Source organism: Mirounga angustirostris, unplaced genomic scaffold, assembly GCF_029215605.1.
Source record: "Mirounga angustirostris isolate CCGP_5_RB_7025 unplaced genomic scaffold, mMirAng1.0.hap1 SCAF_1, whole genome shotgun sequence".
Classification (NCBI taxonomy): Eukaryota; Metazoa; Chordata; class Mammalia; order Carnivora; family Phocidae; genus Mirounga; species Mirounga angustirostris.
In genome coordinates, this window is record NW_026991709.1 from 9,574,237 (window position 1) to 9,593,200 (window position 18,964).

The 18,964-nt window shown below is 38.1% G+C and overlaps 1 protein-coding gene across 1 annotated transcript in view; it reads right to left on the reverse strand.

Moving 5' to 3' along the window:
- MORC3 (MORC family CW-type zinc finger 3) overlaps positions 1-18,964 on the reverse strand; it is a 41,988-nt gene that overhangs the window by 3,766 nt on the left and 19,258 nt on the right. The window contains exons 7-16 of the mRNA XM_045902483.3: positions 18,767-18,895; positions 18,238-18,357; positions 15,535-15,632; positions 11,015-11,119; positions 9,112-9,234; positions 8,931-9,005; positions 7,889-7,934; positions 6,533-6,699; positions 2,022-2,910; positions 489-646 (exon numbers count right to left, since the gene is read on the reverse strand). Coding sequence (XP_045758439.1) covers positions 489-646; positions 2,022-2,910; positions 6,533-6,699; positions 7,889-7,934; positions 8,931-9,005; positions 9,112-9,234; positions 11,015-11,119; positions 15,535-15,632; positions 18,238-18,357; positions 18,767-18,895 — 1,910 coding nt within the window. The remainder of the gene's footprint in view (positions 1-488; positions 647-2,021; positions 2,911-6,532; positions 6,700-7,888; positions 7,935-8,930; positions 9,006-9,111; positions 9,235-11,014; positions 11,120-15,534; positions 15,633-18,237; positions 18,358-18,766; positions 18,896-18,964) is intronic.

Sequence of the window (18,964 nt, forward strand, 5' to 3'; positions counted from 1 at the left end):
ATAGGGTAATCCTTCATTTACTCTTTTCTTATTTTCACAGAGGAACTTCTTCCTAGTAATCACCTGTACTACGGCAATTTCTAGTAATTTTGTGATTACCCAAAAGTTAACATTGGGGATGGCATGTAGTAAAATGAGGACAGAAAACCATAAAGAAATGGCAAGTACAAAAGTAAAAGAAATCCAGGTGAAAAAGTATGTTTCATGAAATACTCCCTTGTCTTCTAGTCATGGCCAAATTCACCACCTTCTCTGATCTCTAACTCAATTTCCACTTTTCCCCAAACAGCATTCCAAACCACTCTAACTGATCAAGTGCTTTATTCTTTCCAAATTCCTGTTTCACTTAGGTTGAACCTAAACTGTTCATTCCGTGAAGGGAAGGATCGTTTTCTTTTGATAGGACAGTCTCTGTTCGAGGTGTGCTAGCTAGCAAGTATCATGCTAACCAGAAGGTAGCCCCAGAGTTGTGCCTCATGTAATATTACCTTTCCCCATCAGTATAATTTACAGACTCCTCAATGTTACTTGACGTTGAAACATCTGCTTCTAACTGTTGATTTGTAGATTTTAATTGTTCAATTTCAGTTTTCAGTTCTTCACATTGTGAACGGATTTGTGATTTTTCCATTTCCAATAATTCAACCTGACAAAAAAAATTCATAACTGTAAAATTAAATTTAAAAATTAAAAATACTAATAAAAATAAAACTTAAAAATACTAACGCTAAAATGAGACTTAAAAATACTAATGCCAAAGTACAAATTTAAGCTAAGAAATGTAGAAAATCCTGCTTGATGAAAATTACCATCAAAAAAGGGGGAAAAAACCACCCACAATAGCTTTCTATAAACAAAGCTTCATTTTAGTTTCACCTCCACATCTTGTCACATTCAAAGAATACGAAATGTTAACTACCGCTTGACTGAAAACAAATGGTACCTAAAAACTGGAAAACCAAGATAAAAATGCCTAAATTATGTCGACGTCAAAGTGGCTTTCATTTCTTGCACACTCACCAGCTCTAAGTTGTAACCGAAAGCTCGTTTTGATTTTTATATATTTTGTCATCTAACTCTAAGCCAATACATCAAGATGAATGTTTGGATGAGCTGTTATGTCAGCATTATTTCCAGGAAGAAGGGGCAGTACAGCACCATCCTGTTGTTTCCAAATTCTTTAGCAGAAAAACCCTTCTTTCAAACACCACATTAATACAATACATAAAATACATGTTTCTAAAAGGAGCTCTCTAAATCTGAATGGAGGGTATATGCAGAGGCTACTACCTATCTCCTGACGTCTACCATTTTTCTCCTTCTTCCTCAGTAGAAGAACCTCTGAATGAAGACTACACTTCCAAAGCACCCATTAGCCAGATGACTAAGTTCTGACAGGTGGAATATCAGCAAACTTTAGGAACTGCACTCTTCTTTGCTGCTGCTTGGAACATAGATCTACGAGTACTGGACCTGGAGGCCACCTCGGACCATAATGGCACACTGAGAAGCGAAGCAACAATGCAGGAGCCTGTTGTCTTGGATGCCTGTGGAACTGCCACGGCTCTATGGTGTTTTTGGTCACCTGCCAATACACCTAATCGTAACTAATACAGGGTGCATCTATAAAATGAGGACATCATCACCTACCTTGCATGGTTATTGCAAGGCCTATTAATAATGGATGTGATGTTCCCTATATTTAGCAACTGACTGGCTCGATGGGAACGAGAACAGTATTTTGAGCAGGATAATCCTTCATTACACAGCAATTTCCAGTACGCTACAGGAAACTAAAATACCTGATCACCACCCATTAAATTTTAGCAATGCCCAACTCCTCAACACGTATTTCCATATACCCCCAGGATGACCACTCCCCAGCTGAGAAGCAGCAGGGCAACACACAGTCAATACATGGAAATATTACTAAGTAATTTATTCCAATCTAGCAACTGGCAGTTCTTTGTGGTTCAGACTCCCTGGGACTCCCAGGACTCTATGCGGAATGATACACTCACCTCACTTTTATACTGGTCCCTCTCCACAGTGCACTTGTCCAACTGTCTAAACACATCGTCAAGCTGCACAACCATTTCGTCCACTTCACTTTTGCTCTCACTACTGGCACACTGACTGCATTCGGCCTTCACATGCTGCAGAGCACTACACTGTTTCTTCAGCCTTTCTATTTCCTCCAAAGCTTGCCGATACTGAGATACCACGTGGTCTGGACTTTCAGATTTGCCATTAATACTTTCAAGTAAACATACAGCATCAGTTTCGGTAGACTGATGGCAAGTTTCCTTCTTTACGTATTTGTTGTTCATTTCCAGTATCCTCTGCTGTAACACTTTGATTTGGTCAGTAAACACATTACACTGTCTTTTATAATTTTCTTTTTCTTGGGTAACTAGAAGCAGCTCATTTTTCAGTTCATTTAGCTGGCAACTAGCATCACCCGCAGATTTATCAAAGGTGTCCTGGGTTTCCTGTGCCTTCCCTTCAGCTTCCACACAGGCTGGTAGCACAGCTGCATCATTTCGTGCATCTATCTCATCTTCAAGTGCCTCTTCCTTTTTAACAACTACACTTGGGGCTTCGGTCTGGGTAGCCGCAGTGGTTCCCTGATCACACCTGGATGAAGAGATGCCTGATGAACCAGCTGGGGCACAAGGTCCCTTATCAGCCACAGGCTCGACCTGATGACCACTTTGCTCGATGTGACTCTGTTCTGATTTCACTTCAATGTCATGATCTACTGCAGGTTTGGGAGTACTGTTTTCTTCTAAGATGATGACATCTTCATCATCATCATCTTTATAAGCTGAATTTTCAAATGCTTGATTACTCAATCTCCGAGTCTTTGCATTCAAAATGGACGAACGAGTAGAAAGTCTCCGTTTCAGGCTGGAAAAAAATTTAATATATAAAATAAAAGACTATAAAATATAGAAATGAACAAAATAGATGACTTGAAGCAATCTATCTTGAAATTCTAAGAAATGTCCATGTTCATTTAAAAAAATGTTTAACACAGCACTGCTCAATGATTTAATGAAGTAGAGAGGATTTTCTCCTGTACAGCTGAGGAAACAATTAGACTACTTAGCTTGCCTTAAAGTAGGAGCTCTGCATACTCCCAAACATCCCTTCACTTGATGTCCTCTGGGCACCTCAATATATACACGGCCAAATGGGAATGCCCCCTCCCCTCCAGGTCTGCTCCTTGCATTCCAGCGCTCAGTGAATGGCTCTGCCCTTCCAGTTTGCTGTCATTTTTATCAATGCTCGATGATCAAAGGTGAGCCACAAACTAAACCAGCATGCCCTTTCCTTCCATTTTCCTGGCATTAAAAACTGCCTCATTTTCCTCATTGACTCAGTTTTCTGTGAATTTACCACCAAATGATACTATTTGCTCCCCCTCAGCGGGTTATCTGAGGTTTATTGTTTAGGCCCTAGGTGTTAGCCCTCCTGTTTCCTCCATCTCAGGAAAGGTTCTTCTGGTTCTTGGCTTTACTCCCTCATATCGAGGGAACATAGTCTCCAATAAAATCTTGATAAACAGTACACAGGACATAAAAAAATGTGAAAGGTTATATGATGAAAGTATCTTTATTCACTTCTCAATTTTATTGCTGGCTTGGTTTTTATATAGACTTCCAGGTTGGAAATTACTTTCTCAAAACTTTAAAAGCACCATTCCATTGTTATGTACCATTTGGTTTTCCTGCCATTCTGATTCCTGATCTTTTTGAAGGTAACTTGTGTTTTCTCTCCCTGAAAAAATTATTTTCCCTGGTGTTCAAAAATTTCATGTTTCTTAGATTGGATCTTTTTCCAGACATTTTTGCTGTGTATTTAGTGGAAGTTAAGTCATACTATTTCCTCCCCTTTGTTTTCTCTGATCTCCCATTCTGAAATTCCCGTATTTAGATGTTGGCCCTCCTGTACCTTGTGTTTTCCTTTTTCTACCCTCTACCTGCTTATCGTTTCTAAGAAATGTGTTTGTTCCACACCTACCCACCTCCCAGTAAATTTCACAGGGCTTCCTCTACTCCCTTTGTTTCAGTTTGTACTCCTGGTGATCTCTGCCTATCTTTATGTTTCAGGGTGAGACCGACTAGAAGCAGTGAGGGCTGGCCCTGTGGTGCTAAGGGTGCTCAAACTGTCAGCACCACCCAGGGCTTTTCCCCTGGGGGCCCAATGAGGGGAAGGCGGGGGATTTCTCATCATTTAGTACTCACTTTCCCTTACTCCTCCTATTTCAAAACAGTGGCTCACGCACATCTTCAGCAGTGAAACTGCTCCAGAAGGAAAACATCCTACCTTCTGACGGAGAAGGAGAAGCCACATCACCAGACCTGGCAGGTTATGAAGAGGTTTAGAGAACTACTCTTCCTTAAACTCTCAAACAAGCCTCCTGTTCTCACCCATTTTCTGCCTTAAGAAATGCTTCCGAGTTTGGAGCATGCCTGGGGTTCCATGGAGTTAACCACTTAACTGGGAGCTGCCCTGTTATTTTTCTTATGAAGCTAATTCCTATTTGTCTTTCTGAAGACTTAGTTTAGGAACATCTTTCCAGTCTTTGGCTTTATTTATAAAGCTTATATATATTAAAAAAAAAAAGCTTGTATTTTTCTCAAATTCAAACTTCAAAATCTTCAGGCTTTAAAAATTAATGAAAAATTTCTCTATTCTCTTCTTCCACTTGGATGGAATAAATCACTTCAAAGAATAAATTTCAGGGGCACCTGGGTGGCTCAGTCGGTTAAGCGTAGTACTCTGGATTTCAGCTCATGTCATGATCTCAGGGTTGTGAGACTGAACCCCCCTCAGGGCTCACCCTGGGCGTGGAGCCTGTTTGAGATTCTCTCTCTCTCCCCCTCTCACTCTGCCCCTCTCCCCTTAAGAAAAAAAAAAAAAAAAAAAAAGAATAAATTCCATTATCTTTTATCTGTAAACTTTACAGATTTCACTTTTTCTTACTTTGTTTGGAACCATCTTTAAGAAGAAAAGCCAAGAACATTAAGGAGACTATTTTTTAAAAATTCACACAAATTCTTAGTTGAGTAGCAATCCAGCCCCAAAAATGTAGGCTACAAACAGCAAACTATTTTAGAACATGCCCTCCTGATGTATATATGCATGCAAGCAGTTATTTCTAATCCTTTTGGAGGTCAAAAATCCTTTTGAGAATTTAATGAAGGCTATAAACCGCTCAGAAAATCCCATCCCACTATCCCTGGGAACCTGGTTTCAATGTTTATCTTTCAACAAAAAAGACCAAGTGTAGTTCAGTCTGATCCCCTAGTTCACTGGCATCGTGTTTTCTTCTTCACCTGTATTCAATTCTATTCCCTCTGAATGGCCACCTGCACAGAGTATTGCTTTCAGAATTTCAGGAACCAAACCAAGTACTACCTCATCCCAAATCTTCCCTGACCATTCCAGTCAAGAGAGCTAACTGTCCAATTTACCTATCACTCATACCTTTTTTTCTCCCTCCCTTCTCCATCCACTCATCCAAAATAAACAGCCTGCCATGAGCTAAGAACTCATGGGTCACACTTGACATTATAGTGCTGTACTATTAATTGCTTCATGTTTTTCTAAGATACTGGTAATTTAAAAAGCAGGAATTTCATATTATACAGAATTTCAAAGAAGTTAAAATTTGATCAAATTCCACAATGATTACCACTGATATTTTAAAAATTGATTTAAATGGGTGGCATGAGTGGGGTGGGGTAAGTTTAGATAATAAAAGTAAATTAACTAAGGGCGCCTGGGTGGCTCAGTCAGGTAAGCGTCTGCCTTTGGCTCGGGTCATGATCCCAGGGTCCTGGGATCGAGTCCCGCATCGGGCTCCCTGCTCAGGGGGAAGCCTGATTCTCCTCTCCCTCTGTCTGCTGCTCCCCCTGCTTGTGCTCTCTCTGTCATATAAATAAAATCTTAAAAAAAAAAAAGGGGGGGGCGCCTGGGTGGCTCAGATGGTTAAGCGTCTGCCTTCAGCTCAGGTCATGATCCCAGGGTCCTGGGATCGAGCCCCACATCGGGCTTCTGGCTCAGCGAGGAGCCTGCTTCTCCCTCTGCCTCTGCTTCTCTCCCTGCTCATGCTTTCTCTCTCTCTCTCTCTGTGTCTCAAATGAATAAATAAAATCTTAAAAAAAAAAAAAAAAAAGTAAGTAAGTGGGGTGCCTGGGTGGCTCAGTTGATTAAGCGACTGCCTTCGGCTCAGGTCATGATCCTGGAGTCCCAGGATCGAGTCCCGCATCGGGCTCCCTGCTCGGCAGGGAGTCTGCTTCTCCCTCTAACCCTCCCCCCTCTCATGTGCTCTCTCTCTCATTCTTGCTCTCTCAAATAAAATCTTAAAAAAAAAAAAAAGTAAACTAACTTATCCTTAAGACTTTTTACATGCATATATAAACTACAACTTCTTAGAAGTGCATTACTGCCATAGAAGTGTCAAGTAAAGGCTCTGTTTAATATTCATTCCCCACTGGAAAAATACATTTTAGCCACTGACTTGTTGCTTTCAGGTTCAGACTGGGGTGAACCTCGATGATTATTTATAAGTCTTGTTGCATAAGTATTTGCCACTTCTGAAAGATGTCCTCTTGGAACACTTTCCTTCACAGGAGAAAAGCTTTGACCTGACACGGGGGTTGTCCGAAACAAGAGTTCAGCATTAATCTGTTGGAAGAAAAAAAATCAACCTTAAAGGACTTTTTTTAATGTGCCATGCCCCAAAACACGAGATACTATTATTATCCCTTTGCCCTGCATCCCAGAAAACACTGAAAACTATCCTAATCATGTAAATTCTTTAGTCTACACCATAGAGCCACTAACAGGCCAATAAGCCAAATCCAACCTGCAAGTGAGTGGAAGAATGGTTGTGCATTTTTAAAGGTGTAAACAAAACAACAGAACAAAGAATACACAACAGAGACTGCATGTGGCCCACAAAGCCTAGAATACTTACTACCTGGTCTTTTATAGCAAGATTTACTGACCCTATGCTATAAAGAACCTAATGAAATACAATTAAAAACTTATTTTTCTCAAAAAAAGAAATAGAAAATAAAGTCAAAGATACTGCCTTTATTTTTTTATTTTTTTTTCAAAGATACTCCCTTTAGAATAAGTACGCCCACTATTCTTTTTCACCCAGTTCTGTCCTCACCTCCAGACCCTCAGCCTTTGCCTTAAGAAAACATTTCAATGTAACTAAAAGCAAACATACACATCTGCAGCAGACCAAACTTCCTTACACAAGAAGTACAACTGCCTACCCATATACTCAGAAAAAGCTCCTTAACACCATTAAGCACTAAGAAAGTGGTCAAGAAAAACACTGTAGCTTTAGTCCAGGTTAGTACCAGAACATGGCTCCCCAGGGCTTCCTGTGAATTTTTCCTTAATTGCCTATGTGACGGTGAGATTCATCATTTTTTTCTCTCTTTTTTTTTTTTAGAAGGGGAGAAGCAGAGGGAAAGGGAGATGGGGAGAGAGAATCCCAAGCAGGCTCCATCCCTGCAGAGAGCCCGACTTGGCTCCATCTCACAACCCTGCGATCATCACCTAAGCCAAAATCAAGAGACACTTAACTGAATGAACCACCCAGATGCCTGGGTGGTAAGATTCTTAATGCCTGCCTTTCCTCAGAAGATGCCCGACTAAATAATAAAACTGAACAGTTTCAATGAAGTTGTTGGGCTAGGAAAGAAGGCAAGAAGGGGTATAGGAAAAGGAGTATGTGAACTGAATGAACAAAATCACCTCCATTTGTTACGCAACTCTTAAGCTTTAAAACTATTTGTTAAACTACCCACTACCCAATATAATACACAGCTCTAAAATGCAAGGTTTCATTAATTACCCGAGGGATCATTTCCGGTTGTCTGATCCTGAATTTTTCCTTGTCTCTTAAAAAGAAAAGAAAGAAAAGTGAACATATTTATTTTTCACTGTTTCTCAATGACATACTTGGCATTTCACTACTGAGTCACTCAGATATGTACCCTGAACTCTGCCTCAATTTCATTTGTAAGCCCTCAGGTGGGAAATACTTTCTGCCTCTTACCTCAGTAATGCCCAATGTCTGCCTTAAGCCTTCCACCCTCACCGGCATTATTCTCAGACCTCTGAGCTGGAACATCACACAAAGGCTTCTAACTGGTCTCTTTACTCACAGTCCTGCTGCTGCATTTATCTTCAAAACCGTGCACTCTAGATCAAAACCACCGGGAAGTTCTGCATGCACTCAGCCTGTGTGTGTGGACAGTGGCCTACAGTTCACCAGGGCTGACTGTCCTCCATTACCCAGCTTCTCCCTCCCTCCTTTTCCATCATGCCCATTCACGTATTTGCTCTAAAGCTGAACAAATCAGTTTCCCATACATTTGCATCTAACCCATCCTTCAAGGCCTATTACACAAATACCCTTCATGAATTTTCCCGATCCAGATTTCCCTTCCCATCCCCAGCCAGAAGTCCTCTCTCCTTATGGGCTTCCCAACAGGACTGGATCCTGCCTTCTACAGTACTCATCAACTTCTCATTGATAATGCACATATCTCACCTTCCCTGCTAAGACTATAAACTCGTATCAGGCATTACTCATTTATGATTCACCTATGTGTGGCCCCCAAAAACAAACTATTCTGTATGCAAACTACCTTGTAGATAATAGGATAAATAGCAAGTGAAAGAAGAGCAGACATCCACAGTATAAAGTTAAAACAACAACAACAAAAAAAGCAGCTGGTATTATGCATCCACATCAAAATCTTTTCTGGGGTCATAATCTTTTCTGGGTTGTACTAGCTTGATCTTGGAGAACCATCCAATTAATGCTGCACACCCACCACTATTAATAATTTGAGCATTATTTCCCCACCAAACATTAATACAATACTCACTTCTTTTTGTAGGTTTTTTCGTAAGTAGGATGCACCAAATCCTCATCTTCAGGTTCTTCTGGAACATCACAATTTCTAGTCAGAAAAATCACATGGGAATAACACGTCACCAGCGCCTATTCATACATCTTGAACAGTACTTTCTGCCTTTCCAAAAAGGGTACTACCAACTATATGGTACCTGAACTGTGGGTCAGGGTTATTGGAGCAATACCATTTTTCTGGAAGTTGATCTATCCCATCTGGTAATTTTCGCCACTTTAGACAGGAATCACATTGAACCCATGTCTGATCAGGACGTTTCCTGTAACAAAACAACATAATATTAGTATGAAAATACGGATGCAAAGTACACTTCATTAGATCCTCTACATCATTTCTACCACAAAATGCCTTTATTATTGAATTCTGTTCCTGAAATGCCTGCGACATAATTATTGTTGTACAGCAAGTTAAATTTTTAAAAACAATTTTGGTTACCTTCAAAAGGTTAAAGCTAACAGGCCAATTTAAACAGAGACTTAAATGTCTTGTTTAATAGCATACTACTCAATTTGTTCTCTGGTAATAAAAATTCAAACTTAAGATTCCAAACGCCTTGCTCTGAAATTTATATTAAGTTAGCATTTGCAATGTCCAATCTAGTATATTTATTAGCTCAAGTACAGAAAATAGACAAGCTGTTATTACTATAACTTAAGCATTTTTAATAATTCTATTACATTTTAGCCTCTACCATAAGCATATCTCTGAATATCTAAAACTTGTATATTCTTTTAGTTTATAAAATGCTTAGTTTTATCATTTGAAAATTACAATGATCCTATGAAGAATTTAGGTATTCATTTAACATTTCACTTAACAATTATTAACAATTCACTGAACATATGAATAATGCCAATAACTTTTTATATCTAAATTTTTAAAAATGCATTTGCATAGTTACATAAACTTGAAACAATCCATAAATTTGTTTATTTTTAGAGAGGGGGGAGGAGCAGAAGGAGAGGGAACAAGAGAATCCCAAGCGGGCTCCATACCCAGTGCAGAGCATGACGCAGGGTTCTGTCTCACCACCCTGAGATCATGACCTAAGCCGAAATCAAGAGTTGGAGGGTCAAAGTCGGATGTGCTCCAGAAATTCATGAAGTAAATACAAACCCCTTGTTTCAGGAGCTTACCACTGTTCATTTTTTTAAACCCTGGCAGAATTTTCTATGCTTGCAGAATTATGCATGTGTATATAGACACTTTAAAAAAATAAAGTGGGAAATTAATACATTGAACTGCATTTTTTTTTTTTTTAAGATTTTATTTATTTGACAGAGACACAGTGAGAAAGGGAACACAAGCAGGGGGAATGGGAGAGGGAGAAGCAGGCTTCCCGTGGAGCAGGGAGCCCGACGTGGGGCTTGATCCCAGGACCCTGGGATCATGACCCAAGCCGAAAGCAGACGCTTAACAACTGAGCCACCCAGGCGCCCCTGAATTGCATCTTTTCTGTTCCTCATTATACATCTTGGTCATCTTTCCATCAGTACAGTTATTATTCATTCATTCACAGAATTGGTTCTGTGTGCTATCCTGTTACTGAATGCTTGTTAGGCATAGTTTTTAAATCTTGTAACTCTGGGAGGTGCTACTAATGTTCCCATTTTACAAGTAAAAAAAAAAAAAGGAAGCTTATAAAAGGCCAAGTAACATGTTCAATGTCACATCATTATTTAAGCAGAACTAAAATCTAAATTCAGGTCTGGCTTTAGACTCATGATCCTATTACACAGACCAGAGTTTTTCAAACTATAAGATATAACCCATTAGTGGATCAATTTAATGGGTCGACTTACATTTTTTAAAAGAAATAAGTATCAGCATGCAATGAATGTATGGATAAATACTGCTTCATGAATCTTTTGTGTGTATGTATAAATGTATACATTCACTGACTCATTTCATGGTGTGCTCATTGGAGTTGTACAATTTACTTCTTCCTCTGGCTTAGTTCAAAGTTTGTGTACCATCCCTATACGCTCCAACATCACATCTTGATATTAGAGTGGGTTGATATTTTTTATTGTACTTACTGAATATCTTCAACTGGCAAATTTAGAGGATATTCTGCATTTTTCTTCACTTTCATTTCATTCCAGTAATCATTCAGCTTTTCTCCTAACGCTGCTATTGTCAGCCTAAAAAAGCAAATCAAAATCAGTTTAAGAAAAAAAAAGATAAAGCTTAAATCTTTGTCAAACACAGAAAAAGCACAAGCGACTTAGTAAGGATCATGTGGACACTATAGGGGAGGGGAGGTTGATGACTCCCAAAGGTACAATTAGTAAAGAATGCTCTAATGGCAATTTTCTACAAGGACACTTTTAAGTTCCCAGAACAGAGCCAGGATCATCTTTGAAGATACAAATAGTAATATTTTGTGTCCTCTGTTGAGAAAGTATGTTGCAGACCAATTAGTGGGAGTACCACAGGCTCTCTGAATTCCAACCCCAACCGATAAATTTATAAGCTTCAATTCATATTAGAACTCAAACTTTTTTTTAAAGATTTTATTTATTTATTTGACAGAGAGAGAGAGATAGCGAGAGCAGGAACACAAGCAGGGGGAGTGGGAGAGGGAGAAGCAGGCTTCCCGCCGAGCAGGGAGCCCCATGTGGGGCTCGATCCCAGGACCCTGGGATCATGACCTGAGCTGAAGGCAGACGCTTAACGACTGAGCCACCCAGGCGCCCCTAGAACTCAAACTTTAAGTTTATAAAAGTATGCTATCATCACCAGCAAGTATATTTCAAAATAGCTTCTGTCCCACAGTTAAGACTGTCACTTCTTCCCCAATAAGATATTAGTAAAAATCAAACCAGTGGGATTTAAGGCCACACTTAAGTAATCATCTGAGTTAAGCACCAACTTTGCCAGAACTATGCACACACAAGGTACAGTCAGTGTAACATTCTAAATTTAAAATAAGGCTTTCAAATGTCAAGACTTCAAATTCTACACTGGCAGATTAATCAGACATTTCTATCCACACCCATTATCTCCCACTAATTTTTTCTCCATTACCACATAACATATAACATGTAAGTGTCCAAATGAGAATGAATCTTCCTTCCCAAACATATCCTCCCTGCATTTCACTTTTTCACGTCTTCTTCATCTCTTCCTCTCATCACCACTATTCCTCAGTCCAAGAGACTGCACCCATTTGTGTTGAGAATATACTGAGGAATGAAACTGCAGGGTCATAGGCGTGGGCACTGATGTTTGGTTTTACTTGATAATCTAATAGTTCTCAAAACTGATCGATTTTCATACCCACCAGCCACGTGCAAGGGCTCCAAATGCTCTACATCTTGCCAACATTCTCTGTCTTACTCATTTTAAATAACTTTTCCATTTTGCCCATTATGATCAATACTTTTTGCACCTTGTTTTAAAAACTTGCTTAACTAAAGGTTTTTAAAATATTCTTGTTCTCATTTTCTGTTTTTGTCTTTCTTATTTAGGTCTAAAATCCATCTGGCATCGATTTTTTGCTTCCTTTGAGGTAGGAGTCATATTGTATGGTTAATCATATTAACCATACAAATAGCCAACTGATCCAGCATTTTTGGAAAGATGATCATTTTCCCACTATAACATGATGTAATCTTTGTCATAAATCAGGTCACCAAACATATAAAAAGTGGGGGGTTATTTCTGGCTTCTCTATTTCAACAGACTGCTTATCCTTTAATTAATACCACACTTAGTTACCGTAGCTTTACAAGTGTTGGTATTTAGTAGGTTAAGTTTTCTTGCTTTGTTGTTCTTTAATGATTGTCTTAACTATCTTGGGTCTTCTGACTTTCCACATAAAGTTTAGAATAAGCCTATTAATAATATCAACACCCAAACTGGCAAGGATTTTTTTAAAAAACTGCAATTGTATTTAATTGGAGAAGAACTGACATTTTATAATATACAGCCTTCCAATTCTTGAACCTGGTTTGCCTACTTATTCGGGGCTTAAATTTCACTCCACAATATTTCATAGTTTTCAGTGTATATGCTGCATATTTTATTTACTCCAGAGTACTTGATTTTTTTTTAAACTTTTCATGAATTTTTTTTAATTTCATGTTCTAGTTTTTAGTTGTTGGTAAACAGAAATACAATTGATTTCTGAATACTTCTTATCCAGCAACCCTAGAATATATATCATTTAATTTATTCCTTTATTAATTCTAAATTTGCATATTATTCTGGACTTACTATATACTTAATACTATCTTGTACAGAAAAGTTTTACTTCTTCCTTTTCACCCTTATAACTTTTACTTCCTTTTCTTTCCTTATTATACTGATTATTTCCTCAAGAACAATGGTGGATAGCAGGAATCTTTATCTCATTTTCACTGTTAAGGGGAAAGCTATTAATAATTCATCATTAGGAATGATGCTTGGTGTTTCTGTAAATGCTCTGTATTGCTAATATGCCCTTCTATTAATGATTTTGTAAGTGCTCCCTTTTTTCCCCTAAATTACAAATGGGCGGGGTGCCTAGGTTGCTCAAGACTTTGGCTCAGGTCACTGTCTCAGGGTCGAAGGACCAAGCCCCACGCCCAGCATGGAGCCTGCTTAAGCTTCTCTCTCTCCCTCTCCCTCTGTCCCACCCTACCCCCACACCCTGCCTCCGCCCCACTCGCTTGTGCAGGTGCTTTCTCTCAAATAAAAAAAAAAAATTACAAATGGGACTTGCAATTTATCAAGTGCTTTTTCTGTACCTATGAAAAGAACCGTAAGATTTTTCTTTTCTAACATCAATGTGATGAACTACATTGATTTTTGAATATTAAAATCACGTCATCTTGCAATATAAATCCAATTGGTTTTAATGTATTATCCTTTTTGCATATCACTAGAGGGTATTTGTTATTATTTTATTACAATTTTTATATTTTGATCATGAGAGACATAAATCCCTTTCTTGTAATGTATTCACATGTTCACTACCAAAATTACATGCCCTCATAAAATCTTAAAGATTGTGTAAGACTGGTGCTACTTCCTTCTTAAATGTTTGAATTTAATATGTGGAAAGTTTTCTAAAAATTGACTCAATTATAAAGGAATGTGCCATATCATCTAAGACGGTAAAAAACCGTTCATGCTATTCCTTTGATGTTTTTGCATCTGTCTCCTTTTTGTTTCTGATAGTGATGACTTGTTTTCTCCTTTCTTTCCCCTTTTATTGCCCCTTTACTAATCTTATCAAAGAACAAACTGGGCTTTTTGATTTTTTCAGTTATGAACTTATTGTCTCTCAGCTCCACACCCAGTCTTCTTTGCTCAGTTTTGTGATTCTGAAGCTTGATCACGTAAACATTTATCCTTTGGCAGCCTGAGGAATGCTGAACTGGATTAACAGGTCAATGAAACCGCTAGGTGAGAGAAGACATGTGTGCCTCAGGTTCTGGTATATATTATTATTATTTGTCTGGAGCCCAGTGGCCCCCAGGAGCTCCATCTGTGCTCTCTACCCATGCTCTGCTCTCCAGCAGCCTACAACCTCCAGCAAGAGACCAGTTCCAGTGTGCCCACATCCTTGGGCAAAAACAGGTCTCCTCTACAGAACAGCTCCAGCCCACCCACAGCCTCTGGCAACAGCAGGTCACATCTACAGACCAGCACTGGCCAGGCCTTCTTTTTCTGGCAAGAAACTTGCAGGTAGCTTGTTCCTATGTTTGTCATGACTGCTACAAGATCTGAATCTCTGACTTTAGGGGCAGGGGGTCCTCTCCTAGTTCCTAGTCCTCTTTTTCAACCTTGAGGGAATGTTAGTCTTTTATATCTGCTAGTTCTAGGAACCTTCTCTTTTACCCCTTCTAGTAATCACCCTCTACTATCCTAGTTAATAATTCCTTATATTAAATTATCCCTGTTCAACTAACAGGAGTAGCCTCTGCCTCAGGAGTGAACTCTTGAGTATATACTGATTTTCTGTATTATATGTGATATCTAATTCATTGATTTGCTCTTACATTTATTATTTATTCTACTTTATTTGTTCTTTATTTGAAAAAAGGGCCTATGACATTATTTTTGTCTTTATCACCAATGTTCACATGCATTTGCATTATGTGCTCATTAAGGAAAGTGTGCCTCCTAAATCTACAAGTGAAACTGATGGTCATATTCATTCTGTGACTTCTAACCACTCTTAAAAGATCGGAGTATTTCTGTCTAATGTACACAGGACTAAATTACCTTCAAGTTCCCATCTAATAAGAACAAAGTTTCAGGATATTACACAGTAAATATTGACACCAAGAAAGCAGAAATATCCTCTATTTTTACTATAAATCTCAGAAATACTTCATCAATAAAGACAGGGGAGAACGAATTTCTACCGGTAATGGAGTAAAATATAATTCCTAGGTTGGGAGAAGATGGCTAAATGTGTTTTCTATGCAAGCCTCTCATCTACCAATTTTCTTAAAATTCTGTAATATAAAAACATCCACAAGACAGAAAAAAAATTCAGTTTAGGAAAAGAGATGAAAGTATTTCCAAAATAAACTGTAAAAAGTAACTTCCATAGGTAACATACCTGTACTCATTAGTATAGTCAAAATCTTGTTTATTATGAGTTGGCTTTAGGAAATTACACTCTATAATTCCCACTACTCCAACACCCATATTGTTTGCCTGAAAAAGAAAATGAAATCAGTGTTTCAAGCATAAGACATGATGCTCAAAATAATTACCCTTCCACAAAGATTTATAATTTATATGAACCATTTTCCTACATTTTATGTCATGATTCTTATGAAATTTAGATTGAAAAATAGTGTCTGGGGGCGCCTGGGTGGTTCAGTCATTAAGCGTCTGCCTTCGGCTCAGGGTCTTGGGATTGAGCCCCGCATCGGGCTCCTGCTCAGCAGGAAGCCTGCTTCTCCCTCTCCCACTCCCCCTGCTTGTGTTCCCTGTCTCGCTGTCTCTCTGTCAAATAAGAAAGAAAAGAAAGAAAAGAAAAGAAAAGAAAAGAAAAGAAAAGAAAAGAAAAGAAAAGAAAAGAAAAGAAAAGAAAGAAAGAAAAATAGTGTCTGGTAGGTATATTTTACTTTTCTAGAAGTTAATTCCTAAATATATTAGAGCCTTCCTCCAAAACCACTTCCACTGTTGTCAAATACCCATTTAGACAAGTATTATCATCCCCACTTTTATACAAAAGAAAAAAGACCACCTCTACTGGGATACATTTCTTAGATAGTAGAAACCACAACTACCTCCTTTCTATATCCACAGTATCTAGCAAAGACCTTAGCAATGATATTCCAAAAGTTTGCTAGATAAAAATTAAAATCATTTATCCAAAGTTACACATCCAGTTGCTAATGGTGATTAAGTAAAAACCCAGGCCAGTTGAATTCACGTTATTTTTAAAACGCTGCTAGCTAAAATATTCAAATCAAAGTATAGGAGTCATATATTCTGATTATATGTGATTAACAAGTGTATTCTGTTCACAATTACAGCTGAGTCTACAAAAGGAAAAAGTGAAAGAAAAGTGAAAATTTTCAAAAATACAGATGAAACCATGCAGATTTAATCGTAATCCCACACTATTAAAAACCATCAGTGGTTTCTCATCTCAAACCATTAATAAACCACAATACCCTTCAATTTGTAGTTCCTGTTCACTTTCTTTCCGGCCTCATCTTCTTATCTCTCTTCCATCACTCTCCTGACTTAGTTGCATATGCCCCAAGCAGTTAGCTACTCCCTTAATGAAGCCTCTTTCCCCTCCTTTGCAGAGATTTTTCTCTGCCTGGAAAACCCTTGCCAGACTTTTCAACACAGTAACATCAACTGAGACTCATCTCAATCACCACTTTTCTCCAAGAAGCTTTTTCTGATTCTTCCAACTTGTACCACATTTTCCCCTCACCAGAGCTCTGAGAGCATGCTCTGTATCTTATCATCTTCTTATTCTGAGCATCAAGCACGGCAAATCATACCAGGTATCTGACACTTATTTAGTAACTGTTTATTGAATCCACAGAATGCAAATACTATGCCCAGTCCATCACCTGGTAAAGAAAAACAATGTAAGAGTTGGCTATAAAAGCCTATTTCTAACAAGGTCAACCTTAGCCAGAAATTATACACAATGCAAATTTAACTTGGTTGGAAAAATGGGCTGTGTATCTTAAGTCAGATTCATAAATGATTAAGAAAAAAAATATTTTACATTCTGTTGCAGATACATTGCTTCTTTTGAATCCCAAAGCAGTTGAGAAACAAGGCTTAATACCAAAAATGCATTTCTAATTTTACCAGTGAAATTCCCTGTAACTTTAATTATAGAATATTTCTGATGAAAATTACTAGTCCAATTATAAATGAAAATTAGCACTTTAAATAAAAGTTATTGACACCTCATACCATGGTTGCCAGATTTCTGTATTTAGTGGTTCTGAAATTAGTGGTTACCAAAAAGAATCCAACAAAGTTTGCTTACTTTTGCGAAAATGCTATATTCTGGGTCATGTAACAGAGTTACAACCCCTGTTGAGCAATATTCAAGATAAACCCACACTATTATACTGTGTAGAGCTCACACCATTCTACAAAGAACTTAGAATGAAACAAGATGAATAGAAAATGAAAACCATAAACTTGGAAAACAAGATATGCCTAGACTTAATACCTTTAACAAACTTCATTTTCAGAATTTATCACTGAATTCTTAACACATATACTCCAAAAAAACCTTTCTGTGAAAACATGTAAAGGATGAACAGACTAGCATAGTGGGCAATGTGCATCATCCTAAATTGAATTCTACAACAATGGAAGTGGTTTAGGAGGAAGGCTCCAATATATTTACAAATTAACTCCAAAGAAGTAAATCACCTGTATGATCCTGTTTTTCTGGCTAATAAGTCAGGACTAAATAAAACTAACCAATTTCATCTCAAAAATAATCAGGGATCCATATCCAAATACAGTCAAAAGATCTGCATCTGGATCTAAGAACCATACTCATTTTAAGTCTAGGGCAAGTTACTTAACTTCTTAGCCCCCATTTCCTCATCTGTAAAACAGAGATAAAATATTCTGTCCCCCTCATAAGATTATTTGGACCAAGCGGGAAATTAATATAAAAGTATTTTAAGTTCAAGTGCCATACCAACATTATTAAACACACTGACATTTAAAAGTCATTAAGCAAAGCATATTTCACATTTGACCCAATAAGATACTTTAACTTTTTATAAAAGATAGAGATTTCAGATATAAAGCTTACCCTTAACTGACATCCAACTTTTTCATAAGCTTTGATGAGTCTATTTCTGTGATACATCATTATCCCATAATGGTCTTTATTTCTGCAGTTGAATCCAAAAGTAATTCTCACCGTTTTAGTCTTAAATGTTAAGGAAAATTCTGAACACACCACCTCACTCCCCCCAAATCATCCTTTCCAAGTCATTTTTTAATGAATCCAAAAGTGTAAAGAAAAAGGCAAAGTTGGAGAGGATTAGACTCCATATCAGGATAGGAGAAAGGGGGGGAAGAGAAATACACTTTATAAATGTATCTTTATACAGCATCGTAAAAAGGAAAATAAAGGACACCCGGGTGGCTCAGTCAGTTAAGTGTCTGCCTTCAGCTCAGGTCATGATCCCAGGGTCCTGGGATCAAGTCCTACATTGGGCTCCTTGCTCAGCAGGGAACTGCTTCTCCCTCTGCCTGTCGCTCCTCCTGTTCGTGCCCTCCCTCCCTCCTTCCTCCCACCCCCGACAAATAAGTAATTAAAAAAAAAAAAAGGATACTAAAAATTTGGGTCGATAAACATCACGTTCGATGTAGGCAAGACTCTTTGAAACCAGCTGTGTCTTCACTTTCTGTCCACGTAAGATGATCTGCATTCTTGGCTTTAGGTATAATATACTACAGTAAGCCTGCAAAGACACACAACAATATCTGTCCTTTCCAAATAATTACCTACACATTTGTTCAACATTACTGAT